The sequence below is a fragment of the Vitis vinifera genome, chromosome 13 (genome assembly GCF_030704535.1).
Source record: "Vitis vinifera cultivar Pinot Noir 40024 chromosome 13, ASM3070453v1".
In the NCBI taxonomy this organism is placed as follows: Eukaryota; Viridiplantae; Streptophyta; class Magnoliopsida; order Vitales; family Vitaceae; genus Vitis; species Vitis vinifera.
Window position 1 is genome coordinate 14,549,318 of NC_081817.1, and position 23,347 is coordinate 14,572,664.

A 23,347-nucleotide genomic window follows, 5' to 3' on the forward strand; every position below is an offset into this window, starting at 1 on the left:
GAACCCTTTAAGCAGCTCAGTCATCAAGTCTTTAGATCTCCAGGATCCAAGTTGTGACGATAAATTTTTGAAGAAAAAGAAAAAATCAACAAAATAAATATTGAGAAGAAATAAAAATTAAATAAAATAAGTAACAACTCAAAGGGGAAAAAAATCCTATGCCACAGAGATACAAAAAGAGGGGGCAAAACAAAAATAAAGGAGCATAAAAACACAGCAGAGAGAAGAAAATAAGCCAAAACAACCACTGAGTAAACTCCATCATTTGTTTTGGAGGGAAAAAAAATGAAAACTCAGCAACAAAGATTGGGTTGATTTGTCTTCAAATATCCCCAAAAGTTCTATTTTACCAGGTAATTATGAGACTAAGTGAATGGAAAAAAAAATGCATTTTTTTCTGAGAATCAACAATAGTTATTGTATTCTTCTGAAAGGCTAACCAAGCCCACCATTAATGCTAGGTTTCCTCCATAAAATAGGCACTAGATGTGTTGAAAGAATTGAAAAATTATGTCCAGATTCAATTAATTATAATTTTTCTATGAATATTGCTATCATTTTTTTTATTTTATTTTTTGTATATCTCTTCCCCATAAATCAGCCTAATAATTAGGTTTCATGATCTAGGTCAAAATTACTTGTATCCTCGTCAATCTTTGTGTATATTTATCAGTATTCTACACATTTGGAATTTAATACAAAGATAAATTATTCACTTCTTCATTGTATCAAAGTCATGTCATGGGTTCGAGTCACGAATGTTAGCGAGAGGTTTTTAGTCAATCAAGTATGTCCTTCCCCAAAAATGGCGACTCAAGAAAAGACCCTAAAAACCCCAGGATGGGTCTGTAGGCCCTAGGATGGTTAGACCTTGTTATAATCCTTAGGATGGAAAAAAACCCTAGGATAGGTGCTTGTACAAGCCTCAAGAGGAGGAAAAAAAACCTGAAAATAAATGTGTTGTGAGATGGTTATGAGATGGTTAAGCCTCATAATGAGCCTTGAGGCGGTTAAGCCCTAAAATGAATCTGATGTTGAACCATATAAAGAGATTTAGTTTGAACTCACTGATAGTCAATTGGTTTTTTGATAGGAAACGACAAAGAGATATATTGATAAAAATAAGAAGTACAAGAGAAGGATGAGGAATCCTCCCACCAAAGAAAAACTAAACAACAAGAATACGAAAACAAGAAGCTACAAAGTAAAAACAAACAAACTCTCTAGGTTAGACCAACCCGTTGGAGCTACACAGTGTTAGTCAATTGGTTTTCAAATGAGATGGCTAATGCCTTGATCCTAACAAATGGTATTACATCTTAACCTTCTTCTAAGCCTTCATTGCCAGCTTCTCTTTTGGCCTTCTTTGCCAATTATCATGCTTGACCTTCACTGTCTAATTTAAATCTACCATATCTTTTTCTCAAACCCTAGAAATTCCTCCTTATGTCAAAAATCTCCTAAACTATTTCATTAGTTGCCCACAACATCTAAACATTTTGCCTAATCCCATTTCCGTCCATAATGGAAATCCTACCCTTCATATCAATATCTCAAAATCAAATAGTCAAAAGTTTCTCAGTCGAACTACTTTTAAAGGGTAAGTGAAAAATCATATATGTTATTAGGAACTACCCCCATCTCAAAAGCAATTGTTCCTAAGTTTGAGGCTTAGGATGCAAAAAAATAAAAAATAAAAAAAAATCAAGGTCATGTCTTGGTTAAACTCTATGCAACCAAAGATCAATAAGACTTGTATCTTATTGACTTCTTCAAGAGAGATCTACAAGGTGGACACTCAAACCTATTTAATAATAGGTCTAGCAATCCAAAAATTGAAGTTAGAGCACCAAAGAAACTCCACCAAGCAAGGATTATCTACTTTCATGGAGTATTATAACACTCTAAAAGGGTTGTGGCTACAAGTCAAGATGTAATCTATAATTGAAACAAAGAAGTTGATGGAGATGATGGAATGAGAGAGGATCTTCAAATTTCTAGTTGATCTTCATCCTAAGCTTGATCAAGTCAAAGTTCAAGTGCTAGATAAAGAACCTTTACCATACTTAAGAGAGGTTTTTGCCTATACACAAGGAGAAGAAATCCATCAAGGAGTAACATTGGGTAAATTCAACAATCAGACCCCAGAAAGTTTTAACTCAGCAGTCATTAAGCCTAATTCCTAGCCAACAAGTTTCAAGGGATAAGGAAGGAAGTCTAAGAACAAAGACAAGCTTTGGCATGACTATTGCAGTGGGATACTTCGCGGCAAGCCCTAATGTGGGAATAAGGGAATCGATGGAAGAGGGCAAAATCAAGGATGAAAACTAGAAAAGCACATTAGAGCACCATTGTGGAAGAATCCCAAGAGATTGGTTTTCTTAGTAGAAGTGATCCATAAAAACTAAAAAAAAAAAGATGTTGAATCTGTTTAAAAATCACACTTAAAGACAAGGGTCTTATGAGAGTTGCTCTTTGCTCTTTTTAGGGTGTCTTGGGTGCTTCCCTCATCGGTTAGAGAGACTCTACTGGGTTGGCATGGGTCTTTTGTTGATAAAAAGCACAAAACAGTTGGAGAGCAGGCCCCTTATGCATCTTTTGGGCAATGTGGAGGGCAAGAAACAGAATTGCCTTCAATACTGACATGCTTTCCATCCAAAGGCTAAAAAGTGCTTTTGTTTGCTTTCTATGATCGAAGGCTAAGTTGTCTATAGATGGTTGTCCTCAGACTCTAGTTAGTTTCTTTGATTGTTAGGCTCTTATTGAGGCTCTTGGAGCCCTTCCTGTTTTGTAGATCAATCTACTGTTTTGAGACTTTTTGGCGGTGGGAGTATAGGTTTTGTACCTTAAGTCGCTCTTTTGGTGCCTCTTTTCGATATATATTATTTTTTATCCATAAAAAAAAGGGGGGGGAGTCATAGATATAGCTCATAGCCTAATCCACCATGATCATGCCAAACATGTAGTATTTAATCCATATTTCATCAAAAAGAAAGTAGATCACTAGCAGATTTGTACACCATATTTCTTCTTAATTAAGCACCTCACAAACAACTTGACTAACGATTTACCAAACATGGTCTTTTATCAATCTTAGACAAGTTAAGGAATCCAAGACACAATGTGCATCTACTTGAAGGGAAGTGTTTGAAGATTTGACAAATTATGTCCAAACCTGATTAACTATAATTTGTTTATAAATATTGCGATTGATTTTGAATAGTCATTTGGTTTGTTTCTTTCCAAGAAATCTGCCTAGTAATTAGGTTTTCTAATTTAGTCAAAGTATTTGTAGCATAATCAACCTTATATTTATTTGTATGTACTCTACCAGTTTCAGAATTCAATCTACAGGGATTATTCATTCTTTCAAGAAGGTTTAACATGTTTGGTGGTTTACCCCACTCCCCATCATTCCATAGGGCATTTCCCAAGGCCTTCTAGTAGCATTACAATGGAGAAAATAGATGGGTGATTAAATCACAAAAAAATTAACATAAGAGATTAAAAATGTATAGTTTTTTTCCTTCTTAAAAAGAAATAAGGAAGCTCACATTTAAGTTTAATAACCGAGCAAACACACAAGTCTACCATAGCACAGCTCAAAACCTCAAAAGCACAATGCAAGTAATATTAGTCAAAATAGTAAGTGAGTAACAACATTCCAAATCAGATTTGATCTGACAACCATGACTATTTCCGGACATTCTCACCAATATACTCAATCAGATTTTCTTCAAATTGAATCATAAGATTGAAATAGGGAAAAGACTCAACAGAGGGCCCAAAAAACTAACCCATTGGATAATCAAGAATAAAATCTAAATGCAACCAAAATCTACAACAACATTGAATAAACTATGAAGTTCATGCAGGGAATCCACCAGATAATAATAATCTCGGTAAATTGAACCAATTAAGTGCCTACTGAAAATCCAACCTGACGATAAAGGTCGAATTGAGCCAATATAACCTCGGCAGCCTTCAAAGTCTTGTCAATATTCTCATGAGCTCTTCGAATAGAATGCGTTCTAATCTGTAAAATCCAGATTTAGCAACCGTAAGAAAAGGAAAAGCCAACCCATTGGCACTCAGAGATCCCACGAGATAAGGGGGAAAAGCCAAATCAAGTTCCGTTTGGTCGCCGAGAAAATGTAGGAAAAGGAAAGGAGACAAAAATTTGAATCTTAAGCCTAACACAAGTAATTTACTTGATCGAGAGTGCTTTGGTACATCGGAAAGAGAGAAAGAGAAACAGAAAGAGCATGAGCATGAGCATTCCTCTGGTGAAACAGAGTGGGAGCTACCTACCTGAGTGGGACGCATGGCAGTTTCGAGGGCAGAGAGACGGTGGTCGAAGGAGCCGAGAATGGAGACGATGCTGTCGCTGATGGTCTGGCTCTTCTGCACTGACTCTCTCATCATCGCCGCTCTCTCACTCAGCGCATCCATGCCTACTGCTACGCCCATTTCTCCCTTTCTCTGTGTCAGCGATCCGGAACCTAGAGAGGGATGCGAAGCCAATGGTGGCACATATACGCCAGGCTGCCAAGTTTGACGTTTTACCCGGAAAGGACTTTTACTCGTTTCCTTGCAGCTGCGAAATTAATCGGAGAAATGGAAAAGAAAGGGAAAAAAAAAAAACATGTAACAGCGTCCGCGGATTTTTTTTTTTTTTTTTTTTTCAAATTTCAAATAATTAAAAAAAGAGTTTTGAGAATTTTTTAAAACTACTTATTAGGAAGTTTCCTTAAAACGTGATAAAAACTCGCGAACTTATTACTGAGACATAAGTGATGTATAAAATGTGCAATAAAAGGTAAATTATTAATTATTAGTAGCATTATTAGTACTTATTATTGAGACTTCATAAAGAATTATTTGATTAAAATGGATAAAATAATATTTTAATTTGTAAAATTAATTCTTTTTAATAAAATCCATCAAAATAATCTTATTAGGAAAATATATATATATATATACTTTTTCTTTTTGTTCTCCTCAATACCGACTTTGTTTTATTTTCACCTCTTTTTTTGTCATTTTATTCTCTTATCTTTTCCCATTTGAGGGACATGAAAAATGATTAAAAAAAATGTAAACAATTAATATTATTTTTCTTTTTTCTCTTTTTCCTTAATATTAAAAAAGCATTGAACTCTACCATCACCAAAAAAAGCATTTTTGAAAAACAAAATGCTTTTCCAAATCATTTCAGCATCATAATAAATTGTAAGTGGGTGTACATTCCCACAATAAAACCAACCCATACAAAAACATGCTTGTCAATTTTTGTTGTAATTATCATATATTAAAAAAACAAAAATATAAAACTTGGTCTATGGACTAAGTTGACCATACAATAGTTGCATTGTGACCATATTGATTGCACTTGAAACTTAAAGTTTTGTTCCCTTTTCTTTAGTGGACTCAATCTTTTTTTTATACTCTAAATTGACCAATTGATGATGACGTGGGAAGGCTTGCTTGTGGCCCTAAAGCTAGTTTATTTTTATTGGTTACTTAAAAAGTTTGATAGTGAAACTGGAATGCTTGTAATTGGAAAATACTAATCAACCATTAAAAAAAAAAGTTCAATTTTGTCGTTTGTTTTTTCCTTTTTTCAATTTTCTTCTTTGGACACACTTACTGATGATCCATATGAGAATTTGTCTTGAAATTTTTGTGTACATATTTGGTTTATGAAAATATACATATATTGTGACAAAGAATTGATTTATAACTACAAGAATCTTTGAAAATGATAATACAATTATTATTATTATTATTATTATTATTATTATTATTATTATTATTATTATCACCTAAACTTTATATTTTTATTCTTTAAACCTTTTTTTTTTTACCTAAAATTTATATATTTGTATTATCTTGTAATGGGTCAAATTTAACTTTACATTAGAAATATCTAAATTAGGTCATGCATGATGTCATGAATCACAATGGAAATTCTCTTAAAAAAAATAAAAAATAAAAAAATAAATAATATCCTCATCACACAGGGAATAACTTTTTGTCTAATTTTTTTTTTTCAAAAAAAAAAGAAAAAAAAAGGAAACACTCACAAAGGTTATAATGGGCATTTCAACCTCTAGTTTTGTTTATTTATTTATTTATTTTTAAGCAATATAAAGGTAACTTGTGGGTGGGAGCGAAAGAAATATACATTGAATCCAACCCAATAATCCACTGATGAAAAAATAAAAAATAAAAATAATGTCAGAGATTTTTTTTCTCCCCCCACTTGTAAAACTGGTGGCACAAAAACATTTTGACTATGTATGATCTTCAGAAATTACCAAAAATACAAAAGGAGTTTTGACCATGAAACAGTTTGGAAAAATGGAATCACGAGGCGCATGCATGCATGGACCACGTTGACAATTTACGAGTTGAGCTTCTCAATCTTGGTCATACTCAATTCACCAGTTGAAAAATGATATGGGTTTGGGGATGCTTCTCTTAAATCCTAAATTTTTCCAATCTTTTAATTATTATTTTTTATACCAATGTTGAATATGTATGATCCAAATCTGAGTTTTTTTTTTTTGAGGGGTTTCCATTTTTTTCTAATTTTAAAAAAATATTAGTCAACCCAATAAAGCTTAATAATAGTATTTTTTGAGTTCAAGCCTATTATTAAATTTAAATAAGCATCTATATGATCGAGATTTTATTTATTTTATTTCATTATTACCCTTAAAATTGGTTCATTTATTAAGACTAAGATGATGTTTGTTTTTTTTTTTTTTGCTTTTTACTGAAAACAATTTAGTTTTAGAATTTAGGTTGTTTGTTTTTCTACTTTTTCATGACTTATTATAAACTTTTTACTAAATAGAAAAAGCCAAAATATGTAACTTTTTCTAAATAGAAAAAATAACATATTAGTTTTATTTTTTACTTTTTAATACTTAATAGAAATAAAATACTATAAAAACAAACAACTTAATATTTAATACTATTAAACATTAAGGTTCTATTTAGAATTAAGTAAAAAAACAAACACCACCTAAGTCTCATTATTAAATGAAAACGCATGTGAAAATACGGGTCTAGATTTACCAAATATATATATATATATATATATATTCATTTCAAAAATCATGGATTGACTATTAACAAACCAATATCAAAGGATATATGTTTATGTATTTGACTTGAAAAACTATGTATATATCATTTAATAAATATTTTTGTAATATGAAAATATTTAGATGTATAAGAAATATGTGTTCTTTTTTAAATTAAAGTAATGAAGATTTAATTTACATTTTAGTACATTAATATCAATCATTTTTAATTTATTTTACATTTTTTTTGCATATTTGTTTCAACTTTTTATACTATTTTTGCAAATAATTTAAATTCCCATATATTGGTATCTTATCTTACGATGTAAATATCATTTTTTTGAAGTATGCCTGACTAGGAAACAATACAATGTAGTTATTAATAAATACAAATTATAATAATTTTTTAGCACAAAATTAAATACTCACCCAAAAATTGTATTCTTTAATAATTCTAATATTTTTTTCCCTCAACTTTTCCTTTTAACATCCAAATAAAAGAAAATATTTTATAAATCTTCTTTATGTTTTTCTTCTCACTATTTTTTTCCCTTTCAAACTTTCTAAAATCCAAACATGGTCATAATATTTATTTTTCTTTCTAGGAAAATATTTTACGCTATATTTAAAATTGGGAGAAAATGAGAGGGAAAAAATAGGAAAAAAAAGAAGAAAAAATAAATTTAATGTCAATAGTATATATATATATATATATTTTACATTTCTTCAACCTTATTTCACTTTTTTTTTTCCTAAAGATCAAATAATTTTAAAATATATACATTTTTAATTAATTTTAATTATTAAAATCTTTATTTTTATTAGTATTTCAATTTCTCACATTTTTTCATAACATGAAGAAAATTATTTTCTTTTTTTTTAATTTTTTTTTTGTGGTCTTTTACGAAACAAACATAAATGAAAAGTTAGATTTGACAATCAACAGCTACTTTTCCTACTTTTCAACAATTAAGGTGGTCTCCCAAACACCTTTGAAAGTAAAAGATTTCAAATCAACCTAAAAAGGTTGGTTACTAATTCCCATGACCTCAAAAGTTTCCATTTGCTAAGTCTTAGAATGCCTTGTAAATCATGAAAAAAGTAATGCAACCACCATACTTTTCCTTTCAACACTAGTACAAGTAAGGAAAAATGACATATTAACAAAGACCAGGATAGTATGATGGCAACTGATGAACCATGAACCATTTTTCACTAGAGACTCACCCAAAAAAATTGGTGATGAAGTTCTTTAATGAGTGCCCAACAATGAAGACATCAACCTAAGCCTGAGAAATCCACTCAGTGTTATATACAAGGTCTTCATAAACTACAGAGCTTGCACTCAAAGCTCATCAGTAGAGAGGCTTGATGGGTTTTCTCATATCCATGGCTTATGCATGGAGAGTGGGACTCTTGGGATGACTAGTCGCAGAACATGACTTTAGGACTGTTGAAAGAGACATGAACATATATGTTCAAAACATCTTTAAGGTGTACAAAGGTTGCTGGGATGCAGAGAAACAAGATTTGAGTTAACAGACACATGCTCTTTGACCGCAACAATGAGAGCCAACCATCAGGTGCAGGTCTAGTCTCCTAACGACAACGTTGGAAAAAACACTACATACCACAAGAAGATGAATTCTGAACATTCAAACTTCTATTTGTCAAAGATCGTTTTCCCTCCCAGTATTATGCTTCTTAATCATTTGGTCACAACAAGAAATGGAATCAAGAATTCAAATACTCGTGTATTGGCTTCTGAACTTTGAAACTTTAGAATCGTCGGATATCGCTGTTCCCTCAAAAGACTTCTTCCAAGTTATTCTGGCTACAGAGACTAACGGGCATCTAACGGAATTGGGAAATTTGAAATACTGGTATAGCGGTCAAGGGCAAAATACCTATTCCAAGTTGAGAAATTTATTCTACAGTAGACAAGAGAAGCCTCACTAGAAGACTATTCAAATATTTGCATATTCATCTTTGATTCACAGAATAACTATATACCAAAGGGCTTCTGAATTAGATAACACATCAAGATAACAGCTTATCTAAGCATCAAGTGTCTGTTGAATCAATAAAACAGTGGAAGAAAAAGGAAAAAACACACACACATACAAGCGCATAAATCATAAATGCACATTTCTGATCAAGAAATTTCCATCATACCAAGAAAGTGGCAACTAATTTCTAGAGGTCCACATCTTCTGTGCATTTCAGCAAGGAAGCAGTATTAAAGAATAAACTCATAGAACAACACTCTGGGTGGTATTCAATGCATTGATATTTTATTTCTTGCATACATACTATAAGCACCCCTGAGCAACGCCAGGATGTGGAGTGCACAGAGAACAGCACATATAAAGATACCCTCAAAACCAGATTTCCTTTGGAGCTTGATTTACTTGTGTGAGTGCACAATTTTGAGCATATTAAAATGATTACCCCTAAAATTATCCACACCAAGTTTTCAGGCACAAAAATATAATAAAGCCTTAACCCTGACTTAATGAGGTTGTTTATATGAACCCTTTTTATTCATGAACATGGAGTGTGACTGTATGTTAGAAAATCACCACCTATCACAAGATTCACAGCCCACCTTTTTCTATGCTTTGGAGCAGCTAGAAATGCAACACAACATGGTGGGGAAATAAGCTTACAATAGAGCAGCATGGCCATTGTAGAAAGTGACACCTGCCAGTCCAGAAATGTAGGTCATCGGCACTTAGAAATATATCGACAAAGTAGGATTACTGGGAACAATTAAGCATTTCAGCCAGTAAGGAATTCTCAGTTACAAGTTAAATAATCCAACTTAGAGTAGAGTACAAAATACAAGTTGTGAAAATGTCTAAACACATCCTGTGGTGGTTCCAAACATTTGAACCATCAATACTTTGGACTGTGTGACGAATGATATTTCTCAAAACATAAACAATGATTGACATGAGTTGATTTATAGAGCCAACATAATTTATACAGTAAAACAAGAAAAAATGCAAAAGATAAAACATATAAGTATTGTCCGACTACACAAAGAAATTACCTCCATGTGGATCAGAAAAATTCTTTTCATCCCTAAGAGGAAGCTGAGGCCTACTTGAATGCATTTGAAACAGCATAAAGAAAGTCCAAGAAGCCTGTTCCCTTGAGAATACCTTTACCAGTCAAGAGTTCAAAATCTAATAACAACACAGCTGCCTTTCCATTTATCAATTCATTCTTCCCTGTGAAACCAAAACCCTCTTGATCCTCATCAACAATCATTCTAACCTGGAACACAAGTTGGAAACCACAGGTTAAAACCAGAAGATGGAAAATATTGACTTTTTTTTCCCTAGTTTGTGACGGGTTTGAATTATCATTTGGCAAACTTCAAAAGGAAAAAATTACCTCCTCCACATTTACATCGGTTGCAGTTAAACCAGGTTGAGCCTTCCCACTGAAAACAATCTCTGCTGATGCATCTGAACTTACACCTCCACTCATTCTGATGTAAATATTTTTATCATCAGTTTTCACAGGATAAATGAAGAGCGTCCTTAAGGCAGGTGTGAGAACTCTGAGCACAGGGTTTTTTGGATACCAATCCTTGATTTATCCAGTCTGAAGATCAAATATGCTATCAGTTGTTGGGCATACAATACAGCCATCCTGGAAAAAAGAAATTCATCATCAGGTTTTACTTTTCATCATTCCCGAAAAATATCACTAGGCAATGCATTTTATATATGAATGTTAGGATATGGTGTCCTTCAAATCTATACTTTGGCAGCACCAAAATGTATCGTAAGTTCCTAACTAACTGGTACCGAGCATAGGTTTGCAGAATAATCCTACCATGCTGTCAATTTATTACTTGAATTCCAAGTTGCTTGTATGGATTTTGGAGGTTAAATAAGGTATATAAATTCCATATTGGTTTTGCATTTTCAATTCCTCTGACATAAAAACCCAATGTATGTGAAAATCTGGAACTGGTGAGTGTCTGGGCAATTCTATCAATAAAGAAAGGGAAAAAAAAGGAACCTACATATATCGAATTGAAAGTTTCCTCTTCCATCTCTTTAGAAATTGATTTAGAACCTCTTAACTAGGATTTCTCTTCATGTAATAGTAGCATTTCACTGGATCATTTCTATTGAATGGAAACTTCTCTCAGGCCTGTTCTATCATGAGGGGTAACCACAGTCTAATCCACTATACAAAGAAGCGGTATATATGAGTTCTTTATCTGCCCTTTCTGTGCTTCCAAAAGTAATCTTGTCAGCAAGGGTGAAATAAAAATTTTACACATTTCAGGCTTAGTCAAAATACATGATCTGATACAAGGATCAAAATAAGTAAATTTACACATAACCTGTGTGCCTCTCTAGTTAGAACTACTCATAATGTAAGTTGTAGTATAATTTCAACCCAACAATCTTTTATTTTATTAGGACGTAATACCTTCAAAATCACTCCAAGATAAAGACACTGTTATTGTGTCCGATATGATCAACATTGTTGGCATCTCTACGGATGCATCAGTTTGTGATGTCAGCCCCTGAACTTTTTCACTTCCTTGTTTGGTTGGTAACTTTTCAGTCTCTGTCTTTGATCACCATTGCAAGGTTCTGTTATGTGACTCCCACATTGTAGATGTTCCCAAGATTGTTATATAACAATTTGACGTCTAATTTTAATTGGACTCTAGGGACCTGCATATTTTTCTAAATTGACAAATCCTATTGATGAATTGATTAATTTGTCAAAATTTTGAGGAAAACCCATTGCATTCACTTTGAAAAACTCCATTTGGCAACAATCTTAAAAAGAGCTCATAAAGCATCCACAATGAATTGTTTTACAGAAGTCTCTTTAGAGCTCATCTTTAATATCTGAGTAATTTTTGTTATTTTTTAAATAACAAGCATTTAAAAAAAGAAAAAGAAAAGCAAAAAGAACGTATTTTAGATTCTTAAATAAGGACTGATAAGAAGTATGGAGGTATCGCCGATTTGGAGAAAGACGAAGAGAAGACATCTGCAACAGTTTGGTCATGCACAACAGTTTCATTATGTTTTAATTAGACTGAAAAAAGTATTTGAATTTATAAGGCTTAGTTCATAAAGATTAAACAACAAAAACTACAACAAATTTTTTCAGATTTGTTTCTACTTTATCAACCAAACCTTTTTATGTGATAGTTATTAGTTACCCATCTAATATCCATGCATTGATTTATTATTGTCGCAATTCCGATCTCCACTGATGTATTAACATTAAACAATTGACCACGTTTTCAAATCATTAACAAACATCTTGAATCTAAAAGACTTCTCATCAAAGCAACAAAATCTATGCTATTCATGATACTTCATAAATTCCCGAATATCCCAAACATCATTAATTGCTCCTGAATTCAAGAAATACTCCCAATGTTAAAGAAATAACAACATACACCTCATTTTCCTAGCATCGGTCACTAATCCCTTCGCAATCACTCGAATACCAAATAATGCTTGGGTTCTTTTCCCATAATAACCCAAATCAATTCCCAACCTTTTGTCTTCTAAATTTGTTAGCACTCCCACAACAAATAACGATAAAAACAACAAAAATAGTAATAACAACAACCACAGTAAGAGTCCCATATCCACTGTGCTTTATCATTACTGCAACTCAAATCTCTACTCATATATCAACACCAATCAATTGAACTAAATTCTCTACTCATCAACAGAAATCTCAAATCCAAATAAAATTTTCATGAAACCATCAAAGCCCAAATTATTCAATGCATTCCAAAATATTCCAACCATTGCTAGCACTTCCTGAATCATACCCAAAACTCAAAAAGTTGTCTTCTGATTTTCCTACCATTAACCATCAACCCATTCCGGAACCCTTCCAATAAGTGATGCCAAAGTCTTTTCTCGGGATACCCACATCAATACACAACTTTTCTCCTCTAAATTTACTAGCACTACCATAACCAACAACAACAACAGCAATAGTACTTCAACAGGAAGAGAAGTGAGATTACTGATTTGCGGGATACACTTATATGCAAATTCCTAATTATTTTCAATCCTAACATTAATTGCAACAATGATGTAGGATCAATCAAATAATTCCATAGTTGGAAAATGTTCAATCTTCAAATACCAATTTGCATCTTCACTTAATAACATTAAATAGCGAAATTGCTTCCTTGCATTCATAACAAATGGATAGTAGCAATTATAAAAAGGCATTTGAAAATCAAACCTGGGTGAGCTTCGCATTAAGCAATCCCTCGGAATAAGCCCCTTCAGCCGGAGACCGATTCTCAATGGCGTAGACCTGATCCTTATACCACAACAACAGAATCGTCTCTGTGTCCTGTATTATCACGCGCCGCTCCCCCTTGGGCAATGCCGACAGCGGCACCACCGGCACCCAGTTCTCGCCATCGCCCGCAGCCGACGACTCCTCCGCCACCGACACTTCCGTCGCCTTGCAAGTAATTCTCCGCCTAGAGAGTCCCAGTGTTAAGGCAGAAGAACGGTCATTCCGGGGCAGCGGCGGAGGGAGGTGGTGCAGCAGGGGTTTCCGGCGACGGAGGGGGGAGGAGAGAGAGAGGAGATGGGGCGTGAGCTTGGTGGTAGCGGCGGTGGCCATGGAGAAGTGGGAGGTGAGAGAGAGAGGAGGTGAGGGGGTGGAGTGAGAGGTGTGGGTGGAAAGTGGGGCAGAGAAAGACAAGGGCTTTGCATGGCCACAAGAATTAGACAAAGCCTTTTGGTTGGTTCACATTTTATACCATGATTTTTTGTTAAGACCCTTACGCTTCATAATAGAAAAACAAAAGGTAAATGGCAAGAAAGGCAAACAAAGGCATGAGAGAGAAATAAAACTAATTCATTGATTCCCCCTCTTCATTGATTGTACAGTAGCAACATATATAGGAAGGCTTGGAACAATCGAGAAGAGTCCAGCTCATCCAGAAAATGAAAAATAACAAAATAAAAAACTTCCACTAACTTGTAACAACCTAACAAACTCTGCATATTTCTTTGTTCAACAAGGAAGACAAGTTTTCACAGTAATCAATTTTAATACTCCCCCTCAAGATGGAATGTATATGTTATACATTCCCATCTTGTCTATGAGAGAATTGAATTGATTAGGAAAGAGAGATTTGGTAAGTATATCAACCAATTGATGTTGTGAAGCAACATGCAGAGTTTTGAACATACCTGTTTGAATATTCTCTCTTACAATATGACAATCTATCTTTATGTGTTTAGTACGCTCATGGAAGACCGGGTTTGCAGCAATGTGTAGAGCAGCTTGGTTGTCACAGTACAACAAAGCAGGTTGTGTGTGTGGAACTCCTAAGTCCTTGAGTAAGACAATCAACCATGTTAGCTCACAAGTCACATGAGCCATTGCTCGATACTCTGTTTCAGCTAAGAATCTTGAAATTGTCCTTTGCTTTTTTGATTTCCATGATATCAAAGAATCTCCAAGAAATATACAAAATCCAGTGACTGATTTTCTAGAATCTGGGCATGTTGCCCAATCAGAATCTGAGAAGGCCTTTAATTGAAGAGATGAGGAAGCTGAGAAGAAAATACCTTTGCCTGGTGATCCTTTGATATATTGAAGAATCCTGTAGACTGCTTGCAAATGTGGTCTCCTCGGTTGACTTAGGAATTGGCTCAACTTGTTCACCGAGTAAGTTAGGTCTGGCCTGGTGATAGTAAGGTATATAAGCTTCCCTATGAGCCTTTTGTACATGCTGGGATCTGTTAGCAACTCTCCATCATCTTGAGAAAGTTGCATATTCGGTTGCATTGAAGTTTTGGTAGGTTTGCATCCTAAGTAGCCTGTTTCAGATAGGAGTTCCAGAGCATATTTTCTCTGGTTTATCAGGATCCCTTTAGTTGATCTAGCTGCTTCAAGTCTAAGAAAATACTTGAGATTTCCTAGATCCTTTAATTTGAAGCTTTTGTTGAGAGAATTCTTCAAATTATCAGCAACAATCTTGTTGTTACTAGCAACTATTATGTCATCAACATACACTAACAAAGCAATAAAATCATTTCCTATTGTCTTGATAAATAGAGAATAATTTGAATGAGATTGCTGAAAGCCTTCAGAGATTAGAACACCAGAGAATTTTGCAAACCATTGCCTAGATGCTTGTCTCAAGCCATAGATGGATTTGTGTAACTTACAAACTGTGTTGGAAGGTAATAAAGGCTCCCCCTCACGGTGATAACCAGGAGGAAGATGCATGAAAACTTCTTCAGATAGATCACCATGCAAAAATGCATTATTGACATCAAGATGAGTCAAATGCCAATTGTAAATAGAAGCAAGAGAGAGTAATACCTTGACAGTAACCATCTTGGCAACAGGTGAAAAAGTATCAAAAAAATCAACACCTTCTTACTGTGTGAACCCTTTGGCAACAAGTTGTGTTTTGTACCTTTCAATAGAACCATCAGCATGATATTTAACACGATAAAGCCATTTGCAACCAACTGTTATTTTTCTAGGGGGTAGAGTGCACAAAGACTAGGTATTATTCACTCTAAAGCTTGCAGTTCAGCTCACATAGCATGCTGCCACTCGGGTACAACGACTGTCTTAGCATATGTTGTTGGTTTTGTGATGGTGGAAATGGAAATAGAAAATGCACGAAAAAAAGGGGAAAGTTTATTGTAGGAGATGACATCGGATAAGGGGTAAGGAGTGGAGTTGGATATATCGAAACGAGGAGTAGAAGAAGCTAAATAACAGTGATAATCAGAGAGATATTTGGGTGGCTGGGATACTCTAGAAGATCCGGTGGTTGTGTGGGAGGTGGTATGAGGTGAAGTGTCATTGGAGGAAGAGTCAGAGCTGTTAGGATGTGAAGTCGAATTATCAAAAGAAGGGGAAGGGGTAGAAACTGGTACAACAGGCAGCACCTTTTCAGAAAAGAAATCTGAAGCAACAGAGTTATTATTCTGAGATAACTTGAAAGGAAACACAGATTCTTGGAAGATAACATTCCGGAAGACAAATATTCGGTTGGTCTCTAAGTCTAGAATTTTGTAACCTTTGTAACCAAAAGGATATCCTAAAAAGACACAAGGTAAGGCTCGAGGAGAGAATTTGTGACGGGTGCTAGGAAGAGTTGAACTATAACAAAGACATCCGAAAGATTTGAGATGGGAGTAAGATGGTGATCTATGATGAAGTAGCTCAAAAGGAGTTTTGTTGTTCAGTAATGGTGATGGAATTCGATTTATAAGGTAAACCGAAGTAAGCACACAATCCCCCCAATATCCTATAGGTATGTTGGATTGGAAATATAAGGCCCGAGCTACGTTTAGGATGTGTTGGTGTTTACGCTCAACAACCGAGTTTTGTTGAGGAGTTTCAACACAAGAGAAAAAATGGAGCACACCAAGTTGGGTAAAGAGATTGGACAGGTTTAATTCAGGGGCATTGTCACTGCTAACTGCTTTAATTGTGAGACCAAACTGGGTTTTAACCATGGAGAAAAATTGTGGAAAAATGGTATTGACATCAGATTTAGCACGTAGAAGATGAACCCATGTATTCCTTGTACAATCATCAACGATTGTCAAAAAATAACGAAATCCATCATGTGTGGGAATATGAAATGGACCCCAAATATCACAGTGTATGAGATCAAAGAGAGAAAGAGATAAATTATTATGGCAATCAAATGACAAACGTTTCTGTTTTGCCAGAGGGCAGATTGAACAAGAAAGATTGGTATTGCCATTACTTTGCAACTGTAAATGAGGTTTCAATACACTGAGTTTGACATTGGATGGGTGGCCTAATCTGAAATGCCACAATTTGTTTACATGAGCAGAAGTGTTGTTATCAACAACGAATACAGAGGAAATAGAACGAAAGACTGAGCTATCTAAGAGGTAAAGGTTGCCTTGACGTCTACCCATTCCAATCAGCTTCCCTTGTGAATGGTCCTAAATGAAGCAAAAACGAGCAGTAAAATCAAAGGAAAAACAATTGGTTTGAGTTAAGGAACTAATGGAGATAAGATTAAATTGAAATGTTGGAATGTAGAGAACATGTTCAAGCACGAGATGAGGTGACAGATGAATGGTGCCTATTCCGGTGATTGGTATTTTTGTACCAGTGGGTAAAGTGACAGTGTTGGAAGAAAATGAATGAATAGAGTGAAACATGGAGGAATTAGTGCAAACATGGTGGGTTGCCCCTGAATCTAAAATCCAAATGCTAGGGTTGAGAGTGGATGATGAAGGAGAAAGAGAAAGGATACCAGTGAAGTTGGAAATGGATTGTTGAAGCGGGTTGTTGTCACCGAATGAGGCAGAGGAGCCACTCGAGCTGTGCAAACTCAAGAGAGCCAATAACTGATTGTGCTGGTCATGAGTGAGAGGCGGTGGAGATGCAGAGGCGGTGGAGCCATCTGTGAGAGTCAACTGATTCGTGTGAAGACTATTGGGTAGCATCTGATTTGGGCGAGAACCATTGGGCCTGAAGTTGGACCTATTTCTGAATCCAGGTGGATACCCATGTATTTTGTAGCACTGATCAACTGTGTGACCCAAGATGTTGCAATGGGTACAGAGTGGGCGATCCTTTCTTGATCGAGAGGCATTAGTAGGAGAAGAAGCTCTGGATGCTGCTTGAAATCTTGAGGAAACAGGAGCAGTGAATGCCGGAGAGTTGGAGGTGGTAAGAGATCGTTGTCGTTCTTCTTGAACAACCAGGGAGAAAACTTTGTTCAGCGGAGGAGTCGGTTCCATCAACAGGATCTGAGCTCGAATCGGAGCGAAGGATTCGTTTAAACCTAGTAGAAATTGCATCACAGATTCTTGTTGTTGATCCTCCATATAAACACGCATGCCACCGCATTTGCGAACTGGTATCGCCTTGAATTCTCGAAGCTCATCCCACAAGGATTTCAGTCGAGTATAGTAGGTATTGACATCAGCCGATCCTTGAGTGTGAGCAAGAATTTTTTGCTTGAGTTCAAAAATTCGAGGACCACTGCCCTAATGAAATCGTTCGTATAGATCATTCCATATTTCGATGGCTGTTTCATGATAGAGGATGCTCTCTGCAATTTCTTTGCAAACCGAGTTAGAGAGCCAAGATATGACCATGCTGTTGCAGCGAGACCAAGGACCATCAAGGAGATCTGTTGCAGCAGGACGTGAGATGGTTCCATCGATAAACCCAAGTTTGTTCTTAGCATTTAGAGCTGTAACCATTGATCGGCGCCAAGAATGATAGTTTGAACTAGATCCAGCAAGTGAAAGAGAAACCAGAGAGAGACTTGGATGATCACCATTGTGAAGAAAATAGGGACTACTATGATCTTCCATGGGAGACTGAAAAGGATGCTGAGGAGGTTTGCCCTTAGCCATGCTCAGAAGGAAGGAAAAACGGAAGGAATATGCTCTGATACCATAATAGAAAAACAAAAGGTAAATGGCAAGAAAGGCAAACAAAGGCCTGAGAGAGAAATAAAACTAATTCATTGATTCCCCCTCTTCACTGATTGTACAATAGCAACATATATAGGAAGGCTTGGAACAATCGAGAAGAGTCCAACTCATCCAGAAAATGAAAAATAACAAAATAAAAAAATTCCACTAACTTGTAACAACCTAACAAACTCTACATATTTCTTTGTTCAACAAGGAAGGCAAGTTTTCACAATAATCAATTTTAATACTTCACACACTGAACGTTTTGCAAATGGGGATTAGATACAAAGCCATAGGACCCGAAAGCACACGCGGTACAAGGTTGAAGATGCTAAATTTTTCTTAGGACAGTGAGCAGGATGGAAATAAGGGGAAGAGAATCATCATTTGCTAAATATACCTCTTTACTTAAACTTATGTCATGAAATATACAAGGGATAGCTTAGGTTTTGTTACCTAGAGTGACGACTAGGTAACAAATCAGAATTATGACAAAACTGTTTATTCCAGCAGCTCATCATCTATATCTGCGCATAGCTTGAAGGTGGGTCTTCTTCAAAGTCACATTCGTACATAGTGAGAACATCATGACAGCTACTTACATTCTCCACCTCTTTAGTGCTTCAAGTGTTGCAGAATGAGTGATGAGAAACCCAACAACAGAACGGTGTAGATTGCCATTGACAGCACTCTGTTGAACTCTGCTTCAGGGAGAGGAGAGTTCAGAAAGTAAGGAATCATCTGTCTTTTGTTTGGGGTTATGTACTTCTTGTGACCTGCATAAGCCCGATGTCCCTGAATTGCATGGCCCATGTTTCCCCCATGAGACGGCATGAAAATATCACTCTTCTCACAAACGATATAGTCAATGGCAGTCATGAAGGAGGCTTTCTTTCAAAATGGCTCTAGTTCACCAGACAAGGCAAGGTCTTCCTTATTGTAGAAATTAGGAAACTCTCGAGTTAATGGCAGCACAGCTTCTTTCTCGTTGATCGGTATAATATTCTTAGTGACAAACTGATCCAGATCAACCACGGCTGTAGTATTTCCACAAGATACAGCTCAAGCATTACCCTGCTTCTTTCCTATCCGAGATCTTTGCGCAAACCCAAACCATCTGGAGGAGCTTTATTCATCCTCAACCCTCATAAGCATAGTTCTGTGATAGCTTTATCTGAATCCCTCAGGTAGGGACATACAACCTGATGTACAACAAGGTAGGATACCGAGAACAGGGGAATGGCAAAACAAAACAGAGCACAAACCAATGAAACCAATAAAACAACCAAAGCCATGTTTCATGTTTAGATCAACAGGCTTGGCTGTAGGTGAGTGATCTAGAATACGTTCCATGGAGATAAGAACAAAATAAGACTCCTATATGATGCATAGTGAAAACTAAAACAAAGTCGTATCATTCTCAAATCACCCCAAGGAAAATAGATGAAATAGCCACAATAAAAATCCATGGACCAAACAGGGATCATAAAACTGAGCGTATAATCGAACAAATCCATAGAAAATGTAATGACCGGGTATTTTATGCCACGTTAGCAATTTTAGTTTGAAAAGTCTTATTTTATGTGATGGTTGAAAAGTCAAAAAGAAAAGCGTTTGGAGAACACGTGTCAATTTCGGATTGGCGAATTTCGTTTTATTGTGTCGGTCAATTAAACGAGTTGAAAATTTTATGCCATGTCAGCCTTAGGGTGGAAATTTCTTAGGATTTGAGTAATTGGGAATTTCCGGGAAAGAAAAACGAAAACAAAAATGAAAAGTTAATTAATTAAAATTAATTAGAATTAAAATAATAATAATAATAATAAAAAATAAATTAAATTAAATTGAGGAATAATAAAATTGAGAAAAAATATTAAATTGTGTGTTTTATAAAAATAAAAAAAAATGAAATGAAAATGGAGTAATTTGGGCTTGGATGAAATAGGGTTTTAAAAGAAAAATAGTAGTTAGTTATTGGGTTTATTTTGAACTTGGATTGGGCTTGAGTGGGCTGATTAAAAGGAAGAGAGATGGGCTTGAGTGGGCTGATTAAAAGGAAAAGAAGTGGGTTGTTTAAGAGGAAACGAAATGGGCTTGAGTGGGCTGTTTGGTAAGTGGATTAAAATAAAAAGAAATGGGCTTAAGTGGAGAAGAGGGAACAGTAGCAGATCTGGAAGAAAGGGGGCGGCGACACTGTAGCAAATCTCACCTCGCCGGAGCTTTGACCGGCCGTTTGGGTGGTCAAACGACCTCCGTTTCGGCTCAGATTTGGAGGGGGTGTTCTACTCGACGAGGGGAATAATCCTACGGTGGCCAATCGTATTGTTAGCGGCTAAATTCTTAGATCTGTGGTAGGGGACCCTAACCCTAAAACTTAAATTTTTATGTTTTTCCCTTGAAAAGAAAAATTATAGATATTGTCATTTTGAGTTAATTAGGAATTATAAGTGTTGTATGAATTTTTCTAGAATATTTGGGATTTGTTTGGAATTTTTGGAATTTCGGGAAATTGATTTTGATTGATAATTAATTGTTTTGAAATGTTAAAAAATTATTAGATGGGTTGGAAAATTCCAAAATTTGGGTTAAATTGCAAATATAATGATTTGTGAATTTTTAGGCATTGGTTAGAATATTTTCGAAAATTTTAGGGTAAATAGTTAGTTAATTTTGGATATTAGAAATTATTATAATGGTTGAAAAATTTTGTAAGTGTGGTAAAATCTCAAGATTTTGATATGCATTGTTTTTTTGAATATTTATTTGGGATATTATCGAAAATTGTAATGTGTGAAATTATTTTATTGGATTATTGGGAAATGTTGAGATTGTTGAATTATTGAGGAACATTGGAATTGTGGCATTCATTTGCATCATGGTTATGTGAAAATAAATAAATAAATAAATGAATGAAATAGAGATGAGAAGTGGAAGCCCGTGTGGGGCGAATTAAGAAGGGAGAGAGATCCCTAGGGTGAAAGACCCAAAAGTTACCTCGGGAAGACTCCGAATGGGGAGTGTATTTGGGTGCGGACGCGTATCCTTCGGTGAAAGCCCGAGAACAATAGTGCATTGTATGACTGTGTGTCACACGTTCATGTGCATTCATGTAATTGTTGAATATTGTGAAATTGTGTATAATATCATATATTAAACTATGTGATTGATTGATATTGTTGAATTGTTCCTTTTGTGTTGAAGTGTCATTTCCGTATTCTTTGAAACTTAGTAATCCCCTTAACCCCTTGGGTGCTAGGCACCCTACTGAGCAATGTGGAAATGCTCACCCCTTCCTTGTTACACCTTTTTAGATACAGTTATTGAGGATTTTGAATTATGTCTTGGTTTGGAAGGGCATGGTCCATGTTTGTACAGTATATCAGCTAGACCAATGGTTATCCAGAGAATAGTGGAGGCCCAAGTTCATGATGAGTTTTTAGAAAAGGTTAAAGCCCAGTTGGTAGCAGGTGAAATAGATGAAAATTGGTCTATGTATGAAGATGGGAGTGTGAGGTTCAAAGGGAGATTGTGTGTGCCAAAAGATATGGAGTTGAGAAATGAACTTCTAGCAGATGCTCATAGGGCGAAGTATACCATCCACTCTGGGAATACCAAGATGTATCAAGACTTAAAGAGACAGTTTTGGTGGAGTGGGATGAAGAGAGATATTGCTCAGTTTGTAGCTAATTGTCAGATTTGTCAGCAAGTGAAGGCTGAACACCAGAGGCCTGCAGGGTTGTTGCAACCTTTACTTATACATGAGTGGAAGTGGGATAATATCACTATGGACTTTGTGATAGGGTTGCCAAGAACTAGAAGCAAGAAAAATGGAGTTTGGGTGATTGTGGACCGTCTTACTAAGTCAGCTCATTTTCTAGCCATGAAAACTACTGATTCCATGAACTCTTTGGCTAAGTTGTATATACAGGAGATTGTGAGATTGCATGGGATACCTGTGTCTATAGTGTCTGACAGGGACCCTAAGTTTACTTCTCAGTTTTGGCAGAGTTTACAAAGGGCTTTGGGCACCCAACTGAATTTTAGCACCGCTTTTCACCCTCAGACAGATGGTCAATCAGAGAGAGTGATCCAGATCTTAGAAGACATGTTAAGGGCTTGTGTTTTGGATTTTGGAGGAAATTGGGCAGATTACTTACCTTTGGCAGAGTTTGCTTATAACAACAGTTACCAATCTAGTATTGGCATGGAACCTTATGAAGCACTCTATGGGAGACCTTGTAGATCGCCCTTATGTTGGATAGAGATGGGTGAGAGTCATTTGTTGGGACCTGAGATTGTCCAAGAGACTACAGAGAAGATACAACTCATCAAGGAAAAACTTAAGACTGCCCAAGATAGACAGAAAAGTTATGCAGACAAAAGGAGAAGGCCCTTGGAGTTTGAGGAAGGGGATTGGGTGTTTGTAAAAGTGTCCCCTCGAAGAGGCATATTTCGATTTGGGAAGAAGGGGAAGTTAACCCCTAGGTTTGTGGGACCATTTCAGATTGATAAGAGAGTTGGCCCAGTGGCATACAAGTTAATTTTGCCTCAACAGTTGTCCCTTGTGCATGATGTTTTCCATGTGTCAATGCTAAGGAAGTGTACTCCAGATCCAACTTGGGTAGTGGACATGCAAGATGTTCAGATTAGTGAAGATACATCTTATGTGGAGGAACCTTTACGAATTCTGGAAGTTGGAGAGCATAGGTTCAGGAACAAGGTGATTCCTGCAGTCAAAGTGTGGTGGCAACACCATGGGATAGAAGAAGCCAC

The 23,347-nt window shown here is 35.7% G+C and overlaps 1 protein-coding gene and 1 pseudogene across 1 annotated transcript in view; both read right to left on the reverse strand.

Annotated features, from left to right (window-relative positions):
* LOC100253247 (exocyst complex component EXO70A1) overlaps window positions 1-4,614 on the reverse strand; it is a 33,831-nt gene extending 29,217 nt beyond the window's left edge. Inside the window, exons 1-2 of the mRNA XM_002268074.5 lie at window positions 4,312-4,614; window positions 3,941-4,036 (exon numbers count right to left, since the gene is read on the reverse strand). Of these exons, the coding sequence (XP_002268110.1) occupies window positions 3,941-4,036; window positions 4,312-4,470 (255 nt within the window). The 5' untranslated portion in view covers window positions 4,471-4,614. The remainder of the gene's footprint in view (window positions 1-3,940; window positions 4,037-4,311) is intronic.
* Window positions 4,615-9,853: 5,239 nt separating this feature from the next.
* Window positions 9,854-13,896, reverse strand: LOC100263519 (uncharacterized; annotated as a pseudogene).
* Window positions 13,897-23,347: the final 9,451 nt, after the last annotated feature.